This window comes from Siniperca chuatsi, linkage group LG10, assembly GCF_020085105.1.
Source record: "Siniperca chuatsi isolate FFG_IHB_CAS linkage group LG10, ASM2008510v1, whole genome shotgun sequence".
Lineage (NCBI taxonomy): Eukaryota > Metazoa > Chordata > Actinopteri > Centrarchiformes > Sinipercidae > Siniperca > Siniperca chuatsi.
In genome coordinates, this window is record NC_058051.1 from 17,840,379 (window position 1) to 17,864,852 (window position 24,474).

The 24,474-nt window shown below is 38.7% G+C and overlaps 1 protein-coding gene across 2 annotated transcripts; it reads right to left on the reverse strand.

Annotated features, from left to right (window-relative positions):
* Positions 1-10,473: 10,473 nt before the first annotated feature.
* Positions 10,474-24,409, reverse strand: kcna10a (potassium voltage-gated channel, shaker-related subfamily, member 10a). 2 transcript variants are annotated; one of them, XM_044209741.1, is made up of 2 exons: positions 23,356-24,409; positions 10,474-13,125 (listed from the first exon to the last, which is right to left on the reverse strand). In XM_044209741.1, the coding sequence occupies exon 2, from the start codon at positions 12,935-12,937 to the stop codon at positions 11,174-11,176; it is 1,764 nt and encodes a 587-aa protein (XP_044065676.1). In that variant the 5' UTR covers positions 12,938-13,125; positions 23,356-24,409; the 3' UTR covers positions 10,474-11,173. The 2 variants fall into 2 exon arrangements, with proteins under 2 accessions (XP_044065676.1, XP_044065677.1); XM_044209742.1 differs by lacking the exon at positions 23,356-24,409 and adding an exon at positions 20,570-20,817.
* Positions 24,410-24,474: the final 65 nt, after the last annotated feature.

Genomic DNA, 24,474 nt, shown 5'->3' on the forward strand with positions numbered 1-24,474 from the left:
TTTCTTTTGTACAATGTATTTTTCTTGTTGTAAGCTATGCATTGCTGTTAGCTATTACCTTACTTACCTTATTCAAAAATAGGGAGGTTTTTTCCCCCATAAATATATTATTTTGAGTTATTGGAGGGGATATTGCAGTTTTTTCTAAATTGAGGTGAAGGGCCAAAAGAAAATTAATATTACTAACGCTGAGGAAGGCCTTGCTTCTATATAAAAAGAAATATAAGATTCAGCACCTTCTCACCCCAGACATTTTCACACATTCCCCAATTTAAAGTGGCTCCTATCTCTTACTATTTCCCAATTGAAATGAGTGAACTGACTTGATGTTGACAATAGCTGTTTGGACATCTGAAATGCCATTTCATAAAATACCCACAAGATGGTGCATTGAACACAAGGGTGGAGCACATTACAGCCAGGCTGACTGGGACTTTAACATGCTGTCCTATCAGAAAGTCTTCTCTTTGAACTCCTTGAACAGAAGAAGCCTACAGTCCTCAATCGAAAATCTATTCCAGGGATTTGGATTCAACATTTTACCTGTACCAGCTTTGTACACTACTTTGAGATGATGATGAGGTAGAACACAAGAGATGCCACCTCGGTTTTGAATACTTTATTCGCTGAAAGATGAGAGTGAATATAGATGATATAGATATAGATAGATATAGAGAATAGTTGCTCTGTTGACCACAGTCACACCACATTCACACTTTTTTTCAAGTATTTTTGGGGCATTTTCATGCTTTTATTACAGACAGTATAGAGATTACAGAAAATTAAGGAAGAGAAAGACACAGATCCCCAGTCAGGCTTGAACAAGGGACATTGCAGTTCATGGTCATTGTCTTAACCGCTAAACCACACAGTTCACACTTAATCAGCTAATCCACACTCCTGCCTGAATGGTAACATGTGTTGTCACAGAGCTGGAACAGACAACATTTGATCTCAGTGCTCCATGTCCTTTTCATACAGATGGCCTGTTACCTGCAGAGAGATCCTCTTATATAATGAGTGTAGATGGATCATACGGATAACACACACACATCTGCTGCTGTCCTACACCAGCCGCTGATCCAGCCAGTCAGCCGGAATCAGCTGGCTTTGTAAAGACAGAGATGAGACACAGTGTGGTGGTCTATACAACTGAAACATGTAGGGGTTCAGACATTAAGGTTTCGGTTAATTAAAAAATCACAAGCAATCTTAATCTCCTTTCCTCTCCTCTCTTCTCCTCTCCTCTCTTCTCCTCTCTCTTCTCCTGCTGGACTATCCAAAGGCCATAAAAATTTGATTTGAGGATATGAGAGCACAAGCTGCTCCTTGTCTCTTTGGTGATGATACCTCTAAAAGTCCATGACCTTTTTATCAATCTAAAGAACAGAGCGTATTTAAGTGAAGTGACGGCACATAAGCAGACTAACATTTGTTTGTGGGTGTTTGTCATAATTTTTGATTCTTATAAAAAAAACGTGGGTTGTGTGAAAGAGATAGCAGACACAGATAGGGAGCTAATACCATACTGACAGAGTGTCAGTGCTCCATCTTCTTTGATCAGGAGCAAGGAGAAAAGAGGATGACCTTTATGATGACGAAGAAGGGCTGTGACCTTTATGTGACCTGACGTGAAAACAAGAAGAGAATCAGAAATTGTTCTTGGTAAGATTTTGTGGTGTGCGTATGTGTGTTTCCTTGGTGGTGGAACAACACCTTACTAACACAATTTATGTGGGCTTTTTCTTTAATTTGTCTGTATCTAAAAATATGTAATTTCTGTCCTCATTTAGTGTTGATTCAGACTGGTTTGAAGTCAGTATTGCCAACTATTATACTTTATAGTATTGCCACAATCACCTTACAGTATGCTTGCAAGGTTCACTAAATTTCTCTTCAAATAACATTGTCATTGTATGTCAGTATCACAATTGTTTCTGCTGTTTAAATGAATGTAATTGGAGGGGGATTCCTCTAGATTCAATTGGTCTACCACTTTGGTCCAGACTGAAATAGCTCAACGACTTTTGGATGGATTATCATGAAATTTGGTACAAACATTCATAGACCTCAGAGCCATTCCCATCAGCCTTAGCTGTACTTTGTGTTTACTGCTAATTCCCAAATTTTAGGTAACATGCTAAACTAAGATTATACCTGCTAAACATCAACATGTTAGCATTGTCATTGTAAGCATGTTAGCAAGTTAGCATTTAGCTCAAAGCACCAATAAGGAGCCGCTAGCATGGCTGCAGACTCTAGTCTTGTTTAAATTTGGATTATTAGAACAATACGAACTTGTCATCTCAACAAATTGTGAAAAGATATAGGTTCTAGAAAATTCTTTGACTAGTCAGAAAATTCTTTGCCTTAAGATGCCTAGGCCTTACGTGACCAACTCTGAGTTTGTTTATCTGTCTCGAAGATAGGTAATCTGTGGGATCTGGAAGGGATAATTTAGATTAATTCTGTCCACTCAATCAACAGACCTAAACAGATGTTGCCAGGTTTCACTAGGGAGCACAACTTGTGTGTTGTTTTAATGAATGAGTGTGTTTTTTTGTGTGAATGTGTGTGCATGTGTGTCCCACGTGGATCTCTTAGACTCTCAGCAGAACCCTGTGATCCAACTGAGTAATAAACAGCAACAGATTGACAGTTTTCTGTTTCTAATCCTTTCCTCCTCCTCCTCCTCCTCCTCCTCCTCCTCCTCCTCATCCTTCGTCTTCCAAATTTAGAGCCCAGTTGATAAAGAAATACTGTCTTGATGATGCTGCCTGGCACTATCTATTCCTTGTAAAACTGACTGGCAGCACTCCATTTTTCTTAATTCTGACTGTTTCACTCTTCACATCTTCACCTCTGTCCTCTCTTGACATCACATCACTTCATCTAATCATCCTTTTAATTTAGAAAGTATTTCCTTGTGAGTAATGTGCTGTAGTTTAACACCCACAGGTTCAGATTTAAATATCTATATGCAGATCTTTGTACCTTCAATAATCAATGATTTTATTTTTGTGCATATTGAAAAATGTGACTATAATCAATATAGAATTTCCCCTCGGGGATCAATAAAGTATTTCTGATTCTGATCATATCAACATGCTGTTGGCAACAAATTCCATGATCATATCTGTTAATTACATAAAAAATAAGCAATTAAACCAATTACAATGTATTGCAAGATGTATATTTTCAACCCTTTTTCATAGTCATACTTTATTTTGGGGGTAGAGACAACAACTAGTCAGAGAAATCTCCAAGGATTAGTAATCTACAGCCTGTTGCCCTTGCGTGTGAAATGTAAATGACAAGACTCAGAGGCTACCACTTTTAATGTATAAAAGACAATAAAAGACAGTTTTGTTCTGAGCTGGTCTTGCAAGAAGATTGGTCTCTCATGACTGGCTGAGATGATTGTATCCCTGCTTGTTTGAAAAACAAAACAAAACAAAAAAAACTTTTTTTACCCAGGGTACTTTCACTGAGAGTGCTGTTCTCTTTTTCCAGAACTTCCTGCTTACAAAGCTAAAACATTTCATACACAGTACAACCACAGCCTAATGTGTTGCTGCTCCAGTGGAGCCTTTGTGGGTTAAGGGCCTTGCTCAAGGACACCTCAGTAGTGGCAATGTGGAGTGACAAAATCTTCATGCTAACACTCTATTCAATGTACTTCTAAGTCTCCAGGCTCCTATTTGTTTTTTATAATCTCAATAATTTTGGAATCAACACACAACTAGAGATGTTTTTATATTTTCTTTAGTAAACATTTGGCCTTCCTTTTATTAAATTTTGTCAATTGCCAATATTAGAATAAGAACAGTAGTAACATAAAAAGACATATAATTAATTTTCATATCTGTTCTGCTTGCTCATCCAGGCCAAATAATTGTGACCAAATAATCACAATTAAAACAATAATGGGTAACACTTTATATTAAGGTACAAATATTCACCATTAATTACTTATTAGCATGCATTTTAGTAGCATATTGGCATTTATTAGTCATTATAAAGCCCGTATTAATGCCTTATTCATATTCTACAACTACTAGGGCATTTGAATTGCTTGCTTTCACAAGACTTTACACTTCATTTTTGGCAGCTCTTTACCAAGTTTACTTATTAGCATGCATTTTAGTAGCATATTGGCATTTATTAGTCATTATAAAGCCCGTATTAATGCCTTATTCAGCATGACCATATTCTACAACTACTAGGGCATTTGAATTGCTTGCTTTCACAAGACTTTACACTTTCATTTTTGGCAGCTCTTCCAAGTACCAAGTTTAAAAAGAGCCATATCGCCCTAACGTTACCTAAGCTGTGAAAATCAGGCTAATGTTGGTGCTACACTGAGTGACTAGCTAATGTTCCTAACAGTTATGTAAGACAATGAGATGATTATCAAAATGATAATAAAACACTATATACTGAAACCAACGGTAAATGCTATCAACAATATGTACAAAGCTAACTGTGAAAAGTGAAGTAACTAACTTAAGGATGAAAAAGCACTGTAGCGTGATCACTGAGGTTGGAGGAGAAAGTAATGTTACTGTAGAGTTGACAGGAGGTAAAGAGACATCACGTGCAGTTCGTAAAACAGATATACATCACATTACATTGTGCAAGTAGAGAATAATGGATTTAGTAAGTGTGAAGAGGAGGCAACTTTAGAATAGGGAACCTGTGTGGGTTTCTAAGTGTCAAACTACTAGTGAATTAGTTATAAGCAAGACCTCACTTTAGAATGGGGAACATATTCTGAGTTAGAAAGATTTAATTTAGAGTTATTTGAAACACTTTTGTGTTTTGTGTTTTGTTACATAAGTATAGACTATATTTATTAAGTGTTATTAAGGGAGAATGACTTCTTGTGGTACTACCACCTTATAAGGCCCATGCTGAGCAAAGCTTAAGATCGGAATTCATGTATAACTTATATAAGCAGTAATTAGGAGGTTATTGCGAGAAAACTTAGCTAATGGCCTAGTAGTTGTAGAATATCGTCATGCAGAATAAGGTGCTTTATAATGACTAATAAAGAGCCAATATGCTATTAATATGCATGCTTATAAGCAACTATTTAATGGTGAATATATCTACCTTAACATAAAGTGTTACCCAATAATGTAAGATAAGCCAACTTATTGTCATGACACAGCTGACAAATTGCAGACAAATTCAAAGTCACAAAATGTGCATCCCTGCTGCTTTTTGCTTTTCACACTGATTAGGAAACATCAGATTCGGTCCAAATATCAAAACAGCGAAAACTGTGTTTTTGTATGAAAAGCCAAAACAAAACCTTTTTTTTGGTTTATTTTAAATAACAAATCCAAATGTTTCACTGGGCCATTAAAATCTGCAATCTGGGTCTTTCCTGTACTGTATGTGTGCACATTATGACAGAGGGCTATTATCATAAGCCTCAGTTAATTATAGATGAAGATACACACACACACACACACACGCAGCATGACGCTCAGTGGAGGGAGGTCCTATAGTTTAAACAGAAATAAACTGTGTGCCAGTTCTTTCCTCTGTGTCACACAAACTCTCTCTCCATCCTATGCCTATTGTGGAACTTTCCATCAAAGCATCTCATTAATGATGAAACACTTTCATGCATCTTTAAGCATTTGACAGGGATCTTCCACTGTGCAGTTTCAGCCCTGAGATCACACACATATACGCCTTTTGAAAAAGTCAACAATGTTGTTTAGTTCATTTGCACTTAAATAATAAGAGGGTGAAAGGGCAATAAAGAAAATGTACTTCAACTAAACTGGATAGGTAGGCACTATAAGGAACGACATGGGAATCCTTTTTTTGGCCCAAATCTGTATTTATGTAATGTGTAAATATGTGAAAGTGTAGATTTTTACATAGTTTTGTCTGTTGCTTTATGTGTGTGTGTGGGCCCTTGGAAGCCCAAACAGTTTCATGTTGTCCCACCAGATTAACTTCAAACACTGCATGCAAAAGATAACACTCCTTCTGTCACCTACACAAACAGGATAACGAGTATTTGGGCAAAAAAAGCCTGGAATCTTCCTGAACCGGTCACACACAGTAGAGGATATATAGCACAGTAAGGATATAATGAATGTATGTATGTTGATGTAAAGTCCCCCTGAAGTTACAGACAAACCTTCAATCCAAAAAAAATTAAGTATAATGCAGTTTATGTTGCCTACAAAACCTAAAAACACAAATAAATCAAGATTTGTGTGGTGACGTTTATGTCTTTATAAAATGTAACATACAGTATACAATTTTTCATTTACCCAAATATAAAATATTTGTATGAATTTGTAAATTCACATATAACTGCATATATTATACCTTATTTATTTATACAACAAATACAGAAAGTAATCTGAAAGCATCTATTATTGAGTTTGGGTAATCCCTTGGATTATATTACCATTACAATTTTGATGAGGTATCTAGTGGCTGTAATGGAACACAATTTTAGTGACCTACCCAATCCTCAGATTCAGAGTCAGATTGACACACAAATACACACACACACACACACACACACACACACACACACACACACACACACACACACAGATAAATCACCAGAAAGAGACACCAGGATTAATATCAAAAGCTGTTTTAGTCCTCGTGATATGATGTGATATCTGGATTTAACATTTCAGATGGGCATGTCCTTTTCAATTTGAGTTTGAATCCATGGAAATTATAAGGCTCAACAGTGTTTGTAGTCAAAATACAGCTCTCATTGCAAGCTTAGAAACCTGGACCATCATCACAGACCAGATCCTATCTTGGAAAAGGCTAAATCTATTAAAATGTGTAAATTGGTTTAACTGTAACGGTGAGAATTAAATAAATCCAAACCGCATAACTGAATTTGACTTCATGTTTGCTTGATGAGCATCACTAGTTTATTTTCTTCCTTGTCAAAACCTGTCTATTTTACTTGGAATATAGCACCCCTGCACTCTTGACTCTTGGTTAGAGCGTGAGGTTTTCAGTTCATATAATGATATACAATTTTAATTGTCTTCAACATCCACACACTCTCTATTCTCCATGCTGCTGAACACTATCAACACTGACAATGAATTGGCTTATAATGTTTTGATGAACACACTTTGTTCCTGTAACATGTTGTCTGCTGGAAGAGGAGACTCTGGGGAATGATGTGACATCTTGGCATCATAACTCTCTACTATCACTGACAAAAAGACTATTAAAATATAACGTTGAGTGACTAGTGTGTCTCAACACAGACTCATTACATTAAACAGTGCTACTAAGTGTATACTTTGTGCGTGTTCTTTCTTCTTGTACTTCATATTACACAAATTACAATTGTTGCACCACATCAGTTTTCTTTCCATTTGTGGTGTGTCTGCATGTGTGCAAACACACTGTACAGATTTATATGTGTGCCAGAGTGCTATTTCAATTGTAACCTATTTCCGCACCTGCTTGTAACCTATCTATGTGACAGTCCATTACAACAGACTAGGTAGCGTGTGAACTCTGCTTTCATCTCCTCCCAAGTGTCATTTATCCCTCCTTACTCTCTTTTCATCGGGAGCTCTGTTTTCACTCTTTGTCCTTCCATGTCTATCATTTTCTACGGCAATGTAATAATGAAATGCAACAGGTTTTACTACAGCAGTTAGAAAACAATTTGGGGAACAAGAGTTGTCAAATGAAACTAATCTGCTCTCTTCAGCAGCATTCTGGGAGGCCGAAATGTTGGAAACACTGTGTTTGTGTTTCACAATAGTTGTGATGCAACACAGAATAAAATTCAGCTCTAAAGTTGCCTAAGAGTTTCTTTCAAAATCAAAAGTTGTTATGATAGTTTTATTGTATACCACCAAACAAATCTAATATACTGCTTCATTTTCATGTTATGCATGAACATGGAAAGACATACCATCACCTCTAATATCTCAGGAATGTGGTCACATTTACATACATCTACACCTGATCACTTGGACTTAACTAGACTTTAATAACTAAAAACAGAACTTAGTCAAATATTTATGAATAATAAATATGAATACATATAATATGGATTTGCAACAATTGATTATCATCAAGACACCATCTTATTAGTGCTCTGATTACTTTTCCCTGAATAATGTGCCAGAAACATATCTTCCACATTTCCCACCAGCTTCCTATTATGAATATGCATAACACAATATTTATTGTTATTTGGTATGAAGAAATCTGACACACTTTTTATACCGTAAGGAGTCTGTAGTTTTTCACACTGCGTCAAACCTGAAGGAAGCAAATGCTTAATTTAGGATACCATTGGTGACTGCGAGATATTTTTTTATATGATAAATAAAATGGGGAAAAGATCCACAATTTATTGCTTCAGGTATTCTCTGAATTCATAAGTTTAGCTTACAGGAGCCTTTCTCAGCCTGAGACCAGGTGTTGAGGTGAGTCGAGAGAGAAGGCTATCAGGTGAAGCTAACTAGTATTAATAGCTAGCAGAATACTCCATGTCAACCAGAGACTAGCATCCTGTTGTTGTCTGGAAGACTTCCAGTTAAACGGTCGCTGCACTGCCACACATGCCTTGTTAATGTGACCTCTATCTTTGTGTGTGTGTGTGTGTGTGTGTGTGTGTGTGGCACTAACATTACAGTGAAAGCAGATACAGGTTACTGAAAGTAATGATGAAATCGTCCCTGAAGGGGAACACCGATGGAGATAAGGAGAAAATCCAAACGCTAACACCTTCTCTCTCTCTTCCTCTGTCTGTCTCTCATGAATGCGCACACGCATATGTGCACGCACACAAACACACACCTTGTTATACACACATCAGAGCACATAAAAAGTGAGAGGACATGATTTAAAATCCCAGAATATATTGCATACAATACAGTAAATTGTATATTGAAATGTTATCATACATACAAATACAGTGTAATGGTCTTGTTGGTGGAATAAACTCTGGTCTGCATTAGCCACAACAATGCAGGTGATCACTTCAGGCCAGTTTACCCCTGCACTTGTTGTACAACAGTGACTTTACAGACAAGGGACTGACTATATCATAAAAACTGATATCATACTGTATAATCATAATCACCATGAAGCTGATGGTCAAACGTACAGGAAACACATACACATACATATAATTTTAGTTTGATCATATGCTCAACCTGAAATTCAGATGATTCTAAACCTATAATGGGATAATATCATATTCCTGGATCCCAATTAACACATCACTTATTCTACTTTCAAGATTACAAGATTTATTTTATAATAGGAAAACATGTTATAAAAGCAATACTAATAAAATGTACCACTGGTACATTACACTGATACAGCATAATTTACAATTATTCCTCCAAAATAAGATGGATCATGGGATATTTTGGCTTATAATGTCCCCTTGCCTTGTAACAGTTCCCTTTATTCCCTTTATTCTGCAACTATCTTTGGCTTCTTCCTTCTCTCTATCACTTTCTCAGTGTTTTTTCATAATTTTTTGATCATGTTATCACTGAAAGGTTTACTTCCTCAATAAGATATCCACTAATTGACAAAAATGATGATGTTTATAACATAACACCCACATTTTGAAGGATAGTATCTACCTATCTCTTGAACAGATGGGATCCACTATACTTGGGATCTGTTAAATTGTATTTCAGGTCAGAATGCATTTCTTTGTTGGAAAAAAAAACTCTCACAAACAAATTCTAGAATGGAGAGAGATTAAAACTTCTACATTTTCAACCAAGCTGAAATAAAATATACTGAGCATATATGCATGATGAACATAGGTATTACAGTCAGATTATGTATGGCAAATTCAACAGTATCCCAACATTAAATAATTTAAGGCACTCCATTATAATACATAGTGTGGAGTCAGTTAGACTGCTAACAGTAGTGGAGGATTCTTACCCATGCTACTCATCAATTGAATAAATAAATACAATAGAATTGTGATACTATTGCTTATTTATTTTTAAATAAATAAATACAGCAGGGCTATAATCTAGAAACGATATATAAATTACTCACCCACAACACTTACAGGAAGATTGTGTGCAGTATTTTTGTGGGTTTTTCATTTTTGTTTGTTATTTCTTACAACCTTGGTCTTATTTGCGTAGGATTGGCCATCATTCCTTATCTGCAGACTGCGTCAGCATCTATTGGGTGCCATATAACATATGCCTCAAGCAGCGTTTCTGAAGATGAACAAAGGCATTAACCAAATTGTCCAATATAAATGTCTGTTCCAGTGTTACCTTGGTAAAAGGAATGTAGGGCTACACACACACACAGACACGTTTTCACTATCCCTGTGGGGGACAGTCATTGACACAATGCTTTCCCTAGCCCCTTACCCTAACCTTAACCATCACAACTAAATGCATTACCTTAACCCTTACCCTAAACTTAACCAATCTGTAACATGTACCCTAAAACCAAGTCTTAACCCTTAAAAAGCAGTCTCTATCCATGGGGACCTCAATTTTTGTCCCCACGGTGACACAAGTCCCCATGGGTTAGTGTGCATTCAGGTTAAAGTCCCCACCGGGATATAAGCTTAACCAAGAAGTGTCCCCGCGGTTAACAGTTAATAAATTGTGGCATTTAACTTTAACGTTTCTCTTTACCTTTCATTAAATTTGACTGGTTTAAACCTGTCTAAGACGCATGTTTTATGGCCCCAGAAGCCACTGTTGTGAGTATTTGTGGCCAAATATCTCAACAGTGAAGCTGGTGTGCAAAATGTTATAAGTAATAGGATTAATGGCGAAGACAATGAAAATAAGACCACAATTATAAAAAATCCTATAAACATACATACTGCTGAATTATGACAATGAAGAGTTTTTTTCTGTTTCTATGCAACTATAAGAAGAGTCCCAGCACAAAGTATATTGAAATATGTTGACATACAATCCTGAACATGAACATAGGGAATTCTTCCACTTGTCTGTTATTTTCAGTGTCATCTTCATATTAGACACAAAAGAGGTAAGTACAGTACATTCTGTATATCCTTATAAAACACATTTTTCACTTGGTACAAACATTTTATCTCATTGAGCCCATTAGACCATTAGATGAGGGAAATCATAACAGTTTATTTCCTCCATACTCTCTTCTTCTTTAATATTTATTTCCTGCTTTGTAGCAATGTCTCCCCTTTGTCACTCTGCCAGATGCCATTGGCTTTATTGAGCGAGGTGTTGCTACCCTGTGTGGTACTTGTCTCAGTCTTCATGGCTTGCTCAACAGCATCTGCCAAGGGCAACTTGTCCTCTGCTTCCGTCTCTCTGTGGTAGAAGTAGTTGAAGTTGGAAACAATGACGGGAACAGGCAAAGCAATGGTCAGCACACCTGCGATGGCACACAAGGTGCCCACCATTTTACCCCCCATGGTAATGGGACACATGTCCCCGTAGCCTACAGTGGTCATAGTAACCACAGCCCACCAGAAGCCATCAGGTATGCTGACAAACTGTGTGTTAGGTTCGTCTACCTCAGCAAAGTAGATAGCACTGGAAAAGAGGATGACTCCGATGAAGAGGAAGAAGATGAGCAAGCCAAGCTCACGCATGCTGGCCTTCAGAGTCTGTCCCAGGATCTGCAGCCCCTTGGAGTGACGTGAGAGTTTGAATATACGAAACACCCTGACCAGACGGATAATACGCAGAATGGCCAAAGACATGTTCTGTCCTGAGCTCTCTTGAGGCGTCGTGACCAATTCTGTAACCACAGTAACAAAATAAGGGATGATGGATATAATGTCAATGATGTTCATGAGGTTGTGGAAAAATTCCTTTTTGCTAGGACAGACCAAAAATCTCACACACAGCTCAAAGAAGAACCAAGCAATGCAGGCGGTCTCAACGATGAAGAAGGGATCAGAGAAAGTTGTGGGCTTTACACCAGATGGAGCCACAGAAGTGTAAATTCTAGATTGGTTGAAAGGCTGTAGCACTGTGGGCACAATTGGGTCAGCATCATCTCTGAATTCTGGCAGTGTTTCCATGCAGAAAATAATGATGGATATGACAATAACAAAAACAGACACCAATGCTACACCTCGGGCTGCATTTGAGCTTTCTGGGTACTCAAACAGCAGCCAGAATTGCCTGTACACATCATTATCAGGTAGAGGGATCTCAACATCCTTTATGAATCCTTCATCTTCTCTGAACTGCTCCATGGCCTCACTTCCAAGCTCATAGAACAGAATTTCATCTGCAAACACATCCAGGGGAACGTTAGCTGGACGTCTGATCTTACCCCCTGACTGGTAGTAATACAAGATTCCGTCAAAGCTGGGTCGGTTCCGATCAAAGAAGTACTCGTTCCTCATTGGATCAAAGTAGTCCATCCTCTTCAAAGGATCTCCTAGCAGTGTCTCAGGAAACTGGTCCAAAGTTTTGAGCTGTGTCTCAAAACGAAGGCCGGCAATGTTGATGATGACTTTCTGGTCTCCATCATCCAGCCCTCGTTTATCTACAAACAGATCCTCGCAGCACTCCTTAGCAAGCCGACTGAAGATCGTCTCACTCTCCTTAGTGCCCTCACTGCTTAGCAGCAATTTCCAGTTGGAGATCATACTGGCACAGCTACTGCGCTCTTGTCTGCTTGGAGTTGGCATGGATGGGGACCGGGGTACTCCTAGTGTCTGTGTCTGTGGAATGGGCGAAGATGAGGTGGATTCCCACATGCAGGAGGGCACAGGACTGTGGTGCGAGGGCGTAGAGGACAGCTGAGGGGCTTGCAGAAGGCAGTTGCTGCCTGGGCTGTTGTGCTCTGGGGGCATGTCCACTGTGAGAGCTGTGGTCTCATCAGCATAGGTGTCCAACTCATCCTCAAGTCCGTCAAGGTCATCCAGGCTTTCAAAGTCTACCAGGGCCACCTCCATGGCTGCGGTTCAGCCAGTACAAAGCCTTGGGACCCCAGGATAAGACACTCTCTCACACACACACACACAGATTGTAGGCTCAGTCACCAGAATCAGCAGCAGAGTACCAGGGCAGCCAATCTTCAGCAACACTTCAGCAGCAACGGGGCAAATTGAAAGCCCCCTCTATTCTTTATTCCCTCCAACACCTGTGGAGTGAGAGACAGAGAGAGAAAGAGAGTCAGTGTGTTTCTGTCAATGGTTAAGGGTTTGTTTTGTGTTAATTGTCATCAGGTGACAAGAATATGACGTCGGAAAGCACATGTTCTAGCATAACTCCTTGTTTCTTAGATACCCATATGTCTGGGAAATCAGCAATGAGAGAAAGACGAGTGAGAGAGAAAGATAAAGAAATGAGGGAAGAAAGAGGAGGAAAATGGCGATGTAGCTTGAAGATGGAAAGAAAGAAAGAAGAGAGAACAGTAGCAGGAGAAGATTTTACTGTTTTTGAAAGAAAGTAAAAAAACTCCCTGCTACTTCTTTCCACAGTCTTATTGTGGAGGCACTGTGATGAGTCATGTAACTGTGAAAAAGGAAAACAACAAACATAACAAAACAGTAAGACATATTTGGATGTATGTTAACATATCTCTGATTCAAACCACCTTCTCAAATTGTTGGCATAAATGTATGATATTTTCAGCCCAAATAATGAAAAAGCTCTTCTCAGCTCCTAATATACTATACATATACAATATATCTTATTAAGTAGTTCATACAATCACTGGCATACATGAGCACACACATTATTTCTATTTCTCACACATAAACATAATCACAAACATAACACCTGCTCAAGGGAATCAAGGCACACACCCTGTAATGACCCCAATGCAGGCTGTAGAAGGAGAGGATAGTGCAGGGTAACTGGGGCTGTGAATACATTAGTGCATAATTAACTGGCTGTACTGTGATAGCAGGGTCCTGGCTTCTTCCAGACACCAAGCTCACATTTAAACTGCACTGTGCCACATAATTTCCTCTAGAAATCCACTCTGCTCCTATTGTGCCATCTGTATCTGCATCCAAATTTACCCGAGCGTGTGTGAAATTTCATCAGCATAAAGATTACTCTCTGAGGAGTGCATGCAATTTGTGTGAATGCATTTTGTCTGAATCTGTGTGCAATGTGCTTATACTGTACATGTGTGTATGTGTATGTCCGAGTGCTGACGCCTGCAGATGTTTAATTAAAGACTTGAGAGATGAGTCACCTCCTAAAACCAATGGCAGTGATACCAATCCTGCTGAGACTGAGAGAGAGAAAGATGGGCCGGCTGAATGAACAAGGAGGATGACATGAAAATTGTCGGGAAGACGGATGTGGGCGGAAGGACTGGGTGGGATGAGGACAGCATGCAAAAGAAGGAAAGTGACAATAAGAGAGAATGGGAGTTGATAGGTGGGTGGATGGATAGACAGGATGATGAGAGAGCAGCCATGACAAGGAAAGAGGGGTGGTTTATGAAGAGCAGAAGAAACAGATGACGACCAGGGCTAAGAGAAACAAAAAACTGTGATAGATTGTGCATACAGGAGGACGGTGAATTCAAAACGGATAAAGAAGTCCAATGAGAAGAAGTTGGAAACAGACTCAGCAGGATTGCAACACTTGCACATTTTATAAATGTGTATGATGAAAGCCATACATAAAGTAAAATGATAAATCAAATCAAACTCTCCTCTCCTCTCCTCTCCTCTCCTTTTAAACCTTAAACCACATGACCAGAATGACGTCATTTGACCATTTCAGCAACCAGAACTTTCTAATGATCCTAAAATAGAAGCAGCAAACCAGCGTACACTGACAAGACATTTGCTCTTAGATCAATACCTGGAAATTAGCCAATGATATTGCTCTGCTTGGTCAATTCCTAATGTTCTTCCAATAATTCAATATGCCATCAATATTTAATTTTGCATAATGTAACAGAAAGAACTGCCAACTCTTATATGTCTGCCTCCGAAAGTAGTGGAAAGACATATGACTGCTCTGACTGACTGCTCTGACTCTGACAAATGGTTCCCAAAACAGATCAAGATGGTCGCATTGATTCAGCTATTTACCTTTAATTACAGTAGTCCCCAAGATCTATTGAGAGTGATATGTTTAGGTTTAGATTATGTTTTCTCTTAAAAACAGTGAAATCTGACTCAAGTGAAATGTGGTGTCTCTGGGTTAGAAATTGAATTTCAAAAGCTGCAATGCAAAATCTGCTTCTGGACTCTCTCTGTTAAAGGAAGAAACAAGGTAATGGGAACTTCAGTATAAGCTGCCCAGACAAGCTCATAGACAGAGTAACAAACAAGCAACACACACCTTACCTTCCTTAGCAAGAAGTCTACAGACCATGTGTGTACAATATGCTGTAAGAAGCAAAAACAGGAGAGGGAGAAAAGGTTCCTCTACAAGTTCTGCCACTGCTGCAGCTTTCTGCTACCTCCTCAATTGGCATCATACTGACTAATCTATCACAGACTACATTGGGTAACCTTATGCTGGAGTAGAAACTAGAGCTGGGGCAAAGGCCACATGCACACACATGCACGCACACGAACACATGCAAACAAGCATGCACACAGGCCACAAACAAAGAAATGCAGTAGGGGAAAAATCTGGTGTTAAATAGTGCTTCATTGACATTTTTTAAAATTTGTATGTATGTAAGTATGTGTCTGTGTGTGAGTCTGTGTGTGTGTGTGCCATAAGCCATCTCTCAGTGATCCGGGTGATGTGCTCAAGGCCCTCTAGACTGGAACGGTGCGATTAGATCCTCAGATGTCTCCATGCTTGACTCACTCACCCAACACACACATCCACACACAGGCCATATCCATACCTGACTTATTTACAGTATCACAATAAATAATTGATGTTTAGCAACTCCATTAACATGTTCAACACGGCAGGGAAGAAAGAATGATGAGAGAGTGACGTGGGCAGAGGAACCAAAGCTCCCTTCCTCACCCGACACAGCTTTCCACCTTTCACTTTCGACTCATCAGAGCTCCGATATAATCACCTCCTTCAACGCTTTCTCCAACTATAAGCTCCTTCTAAGCTGAACACCTTGGGAACATGCACTTTTAATAACGTTCAGTCTAAATTAATTTCTAATATCTTCCATCGCTAGAGTAGGAAAAAAAGGAAAACTTTAATCTCTTAAGGGGCCCCCCAAGTATTTTTTGGCAACCGCAAATGTCATAGATGATCTTATGTCAAATTCCATACTCAGACACACTTGACCATACCTCCCTGTCCTCACGCTGTAAAACATATTTGTACACACAGGCATTTAAGTAAGTTGCCACTCCACTCGCATCATTTCTAGAGCATGTGTGAACAACTACTGTGGAGAGTCTTGTCAACACTGTTTAATCAACATGTCTTGTTCTATTTCCATTAATATTTGTGTAATTGTAAGATTAATTAAATCCTGTTTCATGCCCTTCAATTTGACTTGTGATTTAAGAATTAAGTACCCAAGCAAGGATATAAATTAGGGCCTTTGTCTCATAGTGTCATTATGAGAACCTGCAATGAACACTCTCCAAAACACATTAAAATGATAATCAAGCCCTTCTGGAAACAGAGTGCTACCCCACTAAATGAATAACAGTCAAACTTACTTATTTGTATTTCTTTCTGTAGGACTTTCTTAGTGTTCTTCAGGTCGCACCCTTTTAAAAATCATGGTATTATACCGTGATTCTCTATTAAAAATGTTTGACCATGTATGTCTATGTTAGTTGATTAAAAATATTGTTGTTTTAATCTGGATTGCATATGCTGTAGATAAAGTGGATGGATATTTAAACACTAAAACACAAACTATTCTTACTGTAATGACAGTAGCATGCAACCACAATCAAACAAAATATACTTTTGTTGACATCAGGGAATTTAAGATTACTCTTTCAACCTATTTCCATTTAATTAATGACAAAGAGAATATCATATCATATCAATACATCATATACTGTAATACAGTCACATATGCATGAAAAGACTCTGCCAGACACTAGCAACTGTGCTCTGTAGCAATGAGGTCAAAATGCTTCTAAGGAGGCAGTGTGACCTTGACTCGTGTTAGGACAGTGTAAAACAGAGGTGTCATATGGGGCCCACGCCAAACCATGGTGCTCCAACTATTCTTGCCATGCTATTAATACACAGGGGGAGTCATAGTGGAAGAATTCCATGAGATAACAGCTCTTGCTACATGTCATGCTCCACTGTACACAAACACAGGCAAGCACTGCACACTGTTGGTAGAAAAAAACTGTGTGGGACAATATAGGAATCTGTATCAGTAATGTGGTATTGCATGCTGTGCTGAGCTATTGTACATTTTAGTAAACTAACCGCTGTGACTTTCCCACATGTGTGTAAACATGAACAGATGTTCAGGCAGATCTAGCTTAACTACAAGCCAATCCATTGCTAGCTGGTCGGCACGAAATGCATGTGTATGTCCAATGTTTTCCATACAAATGGAAAATTGTATAATATTTACTAAAAAAAACTTTAATCCAGCAAAGGATTTGCTACATAACCCACTGTAATACCACTGTCACTGTCTCAATATGTCTTATGCACATGCAGTGTTTCCACATAACAATATAATTATTATTTGGACAAAGTGCGGCAAATTAAAAGCATCCCATTGTAATGTAAATCACCATTCAGTATAGTAACATAGTGTGAAGACTGATCTACTTCTGCACTCATATGCAAAAGTACAAACACACAACAAAACACAGACAAACACACTGTGTCTCTCCAACTGAGTTGATTTATGCCCCCTCCCCATTAAGAGACAATACAGTATGTCCATTTTGTTAGTTGACTTTAAAGCTCTTTGTTGACTGAAGAGGAACAAGACTGTTGACTGCAGACTTTTTTAAAGCAAAAAAGGTTTAAAAGCTACAGAGGTCAAGCGTGCGACCAGTAGTTTATTACAGCCATTATATCCACTACTCTTTCAGCACTGATATTAGCTAGAAGGTTTTTATGGGTTTTGTGTGTTTTTGTCTTTGTGCGTATGTATGTGTGTCCTAAGTAATTCCACTCAGGCTTGAGGCTTCAGGGGTTTCATTAAAGTTTCAAGTGAGCGTTTGCTTGCAGCTGATCCTGGTGAATAGCCCACATTTTAATCTACATGGACCTGCTTTTGACTTATCTGATCATATGATCCTAATCAGTCTTCTGGAAACATGGGTTGAAATTTGCCTCTTATTCCTCCATGTTTAGTTCTTTGTTTTCAAGACTTTGATTTATCCTTTCTGATTTCTAATATACATTATTATATACTGATGAACTACACTGCACTGCACTGAGGTATATGGTACCATACTGTACTATACTAATACTATGGTAAACTATAATTTGTATAAACTATATACTATGCTTTTAAACTATGATGCAAATCTGCTTAAATGCTACCTCTACAGCCGCTGTTTTAATTGTAAATGCCTCCTGCTTAAAAACAATCAACTAACCTAAAAGTATCTCCTCCCTGACTGTTCACTTTCCTCATCACTAACTGAAGCCCAAATTCCAACACACTTTACTGAATAATATTCATTATCACAAGAATAAATCTGCAGTGTGACAGATGTTTGCAGCTGAGCATAGTTGATGTATCTGTTAAGTGCGCTCACACAAGTGCGTGGGCATTATGATTAACTTTTCATTCTGTGTAAAGAACTACTACGGGTCGCATTCTCACTTCAATTTACAGTAAATGCAGTATGGTTGACCTTGTACGTTGGGCCCTTTGTTATGCTCCTGTGATGTAGCGGTGTGGGGTTTCTGGCTGTGTGAGGGCATTGGTTGGCAGAGCTAGTATTTTTGGACGAGAGTTTTGACCCTATTAAACAGATTAATGCAGGCTGGGCAGCTCAGTGCTATAAGCCGAGGGATCTCTTCTGTCAGATCAACACAGATACTTGCGAGCCATCACAGATAGGCACACAAACACAAAGTAACACACACCCACACACATACACACACATGGGGAAAAGTCACATGTCACTGTTAACTTTGCTTTGTCATATATGACAGTAAACTTTATCTTAAATATCTCAAATATCTTTGAGTTGGTCAAATAAATAAGCTATGTTAATACATCACCTCGGGCTGTGGGAAATTATCAGGCATTTTTCGTGCTTTTCTTTTATTTAACAGACAAAATGATTCATCGTGAAAACATTCAAGCAGAAAGATTATTCTGATTATTATCGTTAATTGCAGCCCTAATAAAAATGCAATGCTCACACTCCCTTACTTTGTGCTGCACTATATGAATCTCATGCTGCTTCCTGCAGTCTTAATGCTTCCATTGAGTATAGATTGCTAATGTAGAAAAGTTGCATATGAATATAATTCATAGGAGACAAAGGTCTTGTTCTCTACTGTCATCATAAATCTTAACTGTTTATGGGAAGTCATTACTATTCAACACAAACACAGATGGCAATTGAGAGTATATTTTTAATCAACAAAATCTATTATCCAAATAACAGATTTTTAGAATATCATAACCTCCCTCTCTCTTGAGCTTTTAAATCACTTACTGAAATATGAATTACAAATGTCCATTTGGTAATGTAATTCACATAACCGGAGCCAAACGCTGCCTCTCATTAATGGAGCTAAAAATAGATGCAAAATGGATCCTCAATAAACTTCAGTGTGTGGCAGTTAATATGAGGTGACACTATACTGTATTGTATTTGTACTGTATGAGTGTGAGCAGGTGTGTGTGTGTGTGTGTGTGTGTTGTGGATCATTCTAAGAGAAAAGTGAGCAAAGATGAAACACTCACACAAACACACTTTTTACACAATTACACACATAAAAATCACAAGTTCTATAGCAAAGACTATACTGTGTATAAAAAACATGTCCAGCAATGCTGTATACGTTAATGTGTAACACTATTAAAACGTGAATTTATGAATAAGTGCACATTGAAGTAGACAAAAGCAATGATTTTTATTTGCAGATGGTGACTGTAAGAGTACTTGTAACCTTAATTACTGTACATATTACATCTTGTTTTGCCTATTAAGCTATAAAATACACTGTGGTATTATATACTTTTAGAATAAAGTATATAGGAATAATTTTACATTCTTATTTTGGATTGTTGCAGGGTTACATTGTATCATTATCACTCCAGTAGTTATTTCATTATAACTTATAATGCTATTGACATTTGGTAAATGTGTAACATTTAACTTACCTATTCATAGCTTGTTGGGTAATTTTATTTCCAACTGTTGTTGCTTGGGGACAGTTGTGAATATAAACGTGAGCGTGATGTGAAAACCAAGCGATGCCTTGTCTTGTGTTGTGTGTCTTGCTGTGTCTGTTGTTGATTCCAAGAGAAACTGTAGCTTGATTAGTATCCACAGCCCAGCCCAGAGTGACTGGAGTATGTTAAACATCAAGAATTCAGGGAGTGGAAGTTAAAACCGTTCACCAATACATAATCTTGGATGACACGCATACATCACAATGAATTAAAGAGAGCTGAAATGAATTATCTATTTTTGACAAAATGCCTGAAAATATCTAAGTATTACCCATCCCTACTCCATGTGTCTGTCTGGAGCAGATTTGTGGTCTACGTGCAGTCTCCGCAAGGCATTCATAAGATGTAAGCTGCTGATGCTGACATGGGTGTGTCTGCAGGCTCCAGGCCAAGTCCCAGTGCACAGCAGCTGGGACCAAAATCCTCCCTTGGCCTTTTGACAAGACACACACACACACACACACACGCACACACACACACAAAATCCCAGCAACAACAGCACGAGCAAAGTACAGCCAAAACCACTTCCTAATGAATTAAAAACTTCCTGTAGAGCATCTACAAACAGCATAATAGGACTACTTTAGACATTGACAAAACTGATAGCCTACTGCCTTACATTCTGGTTTCAGAAATACTAAAATAGTGTACATATATTGTATGTCTGAGGTACAAAGCCATTTACTGTAATATAAATCAACTGCAATGCAGTTACATTGCTTCTTCTAAATATGGACGAACAATGAGCACTGCTAATTGGTGTGTTTGGGTAAAAAAAAAAAGAAAAAGAAAGACAAGTCAGGTCTTGTTGCTTTGACAGGACATCCTTGATTATTGGCACAGAGGTTGACAAAAACATTAATGTGCCAGCATGGGTCTGTCTGTTACACACCCACCACACATGTGCAGAAACCAAGCCAGAAGCCAGCCATTATCAAAGCATACATGCACATAAACAGTACATGCTACAAGTCCCTCTTCAAGTCTCTGGAACTTTTTTTTCTATAACTTTAAATATTCATGACTGAAAAAGCAACAATCAAAAGTTTTGAGAGTTTAACAGTCAGAAACTGAGCTAAGCAGCTTCATCTGGAGTGTGTGGGTGTGGTTCATCAAATTTGATTGACAGTGACCAAACAACTGAACAACTGTCATCAGATACTGATTCAAATGTTACTACATCCTTATTGCACGGAAGTACGTGACATCACCTTTTACAACTTAGCCCCGCTCACTTAAAACCGGTGAGAAGAGCTCAGAGAAAAAAGGAAACACAAAAATCTCTAATGTGAAAAAACCAAAACTGTACTAACTTTGTGGCAGAAAATGTTGTGTTCATGAAGGATCCCATCACTCTTATTAATAAGCTGGTTGAGAAAACAAGTTTTCAGGGCCTTTAAGAAGTTGTTTTGTCATTGTGAGAGATCTGTCTATCAAGATATTGATTCTCATAATTCCTGAAACAAGGGTAACTGAACAGGGAACAAGTGTTATTATCCCTCCCTATTGCGAGAATAAGGTTATTTGCTCACAAAGCACAGCCAAAAGGTTAAATATTATCATTTCATTTGACCTCAAAAGCAATGAAACAGACACACTCTCATCCCTCCCACTGTCTACCCAGGGCACCTTCATCCTCCACCCTCCTCCTCCATCCCCCATCCCGCCCTGGCATTCATCCTCCACAGTGGGGATTAAGCCCGTCTCATTTACAGGAATATTATGTTATTTTTTTAGAAGCCTTTTATTGTGATCCAGATCCAGACGAGTAAAATATGGCCATCTGGTCTGACTCTCTATTACATATCACTAATCTCAGGTGGCATACAAACAACCCCCACAGATGCCAAAATACACCATGCATACTGTATTGAGTGAATCTCCACATCTGCTTATAAAATAACCATATGGCACATACTGTACCAAGACTTATTTTTTCTCTCTCAGTAAGAGCGTACGGACATGTATTTAAAGACACTTTCCACCAAGAAAATCTCCTTAACCATACAATATTTCTTATTCCTTAAACAAACTTTTTGCTTCACCTGGTGTGCTATACAGGTGTTAATGGATCACAAAATGGAGTGTGTGTGCGTGCCATGACAGGTGGGTGGAGGATGGAGGGCCAGTGGAGTTTTGAAGGGTTCTGGGGAAAATGAGGAAGTGAATGAGACGCTTAACTACTCAAGGAATCTCAATTCAGATTAGGTAAATACATCGCATATAATCTTAAATCAAACTGTGGGTGAATTATTCCAGTGTGGGATATCTATATTTCAGTGTTTCTGACATGCACAGGAGCAACAGCACATTGATTAAAGAGCAGAACTACTCTCTGCAGAGGCACATAATCTCATCTGGCCAGAGGCAGGAAGTAATAAGTGGAGCTCTTCATCTGAAGGCTATTGTTTCATACATTTCAAAGTTAAACATCCTTCTTTTTACTACATTACATTTTTGCAACAGCTGTATCAACCACTTTGGAGATCAAGATTTTGCATGAAACACATATGATACAATGATTAATCACTATGTGTAGCTGCCAGGCCTCTTTCCAGTCTAAGCAAACTCAAGCAGAGGTGTTGGCTTTCCTCAGATCTGAATATTTTTGAGAGAAAGAAGAACACTAATGCAACATCACAGGACATGATGTTTTAAAAGAGTCCAGGTGTGAAGAACAAGATACTTGTGATTTAGGCAATGATGGACATAACAAATACCCTATTGAGAAATGTTGTTTCAGCAACTCCAACGTTTTATACACTTAAATTAGTGAGCAAAGTGGAGATTTGTCCAGATTTGCCTTGATCTCAGAAATAAACCATGCGCCGGCCCTTTCCCTCTCTTCTGCTTGCATAAATGTTAAGTTGTCCTTTTCCCCATTTATTTAGAAACGAAGTCAGTTAAGTGAGGTAAGTAAAGGGCTAAGCTGTGATTTCTCGGTTGTTCCGGCGACAGACAGGAGCTCATGCAGCGCGACTGTGCAACAACTGGTTGAATTAAATTGTAAAATTGTGAAATTGTAACAGACTGTTTGAGGAGAGGAAAGTGGCCTACCTTCAGTGCCGTCACGATCCGACAAACTTCCGGGCGTTGTTGGTGAAAGTTTGGTGCTCCGGGCCGTGCCGGAGGCATGGTTAGTGCGCACTGGATCGCCTGACCACAGCGCGCGTCCTGTCACCCCCGGGCTGCCCGCACAGGTGCCCCGGCCAATCACCCTGGGGCCAGATGTGAGAGTGATATAACAACTGCATGATTACGTTTAATTTGGCCAATTCCCGGCTTGCAAAATCCCTGTTTTTCTTCGTCCTCCAACCAAAGCTGTGTCGCTTTATCTCGAAACGATGAGAGAGAGAGAGAGAGAGAGAGAGAGCGAGAGAGAGAGAGATTAAAAAAGGGTTGTTTCCTAACCTCTGCCAGGCTGCCTTATGCTCGCTTGACCACCAGTCGGGATAACTTCCTCTTCTCATTTCTAATCACAATCTCAATCACAAGGAGCAAATGTCTTTACATTATATACATTATATATACAAGTCTATCTTAAAACAACACTGACATGCCCACATGTACAATGAAAGCATTTTTGGTCGCTGTAATGGTTTCTTCTGTCCATACTCTCCAATGTAAGGGGCCATAATCCACAGTCCTCATTCTGTGCAAAAATGCATTTTAAAGTACAGCCGAAGTTAATATGAGACTTCAGCAGTCTGACTTAGACAAATCAAATGGCCATCTTCCGAATTACAGTCTTTTTAGTATGAAATTCCCTCTGTGCTCCCATTGACAGTGTTTTTCTTGCTGAGCCAAGAAGGAGGGATTGTAATACAAAGCGGGATATTTGTACTTAAGAGTTCTCCAACAGTTCTCATGATCGACAGTTTTAAAAAAAGATAAAAGTGATGCTGCAGAACCATAGATATCCCACACATTCTTGTTCCCCCTGTCAAAACCTGTTGCCTACATTACCTACGATGCAACTTGACTGCCAACAGTTCGGTCATAGATTCAGTTCAGTTGTGTTGTGCTAGTACCTGCCTAGCTTTAGCCTCAAGCAGAGATGAAGAGTGGGCTACAGAGGTCTAGTAAGATCACTTCTTTCTAACTCCATACATCCAGATTTTTTGCATATTCAAACTTTTAGTCTTCAGCCCCAACTGACATCACTTGAGGCAGTTT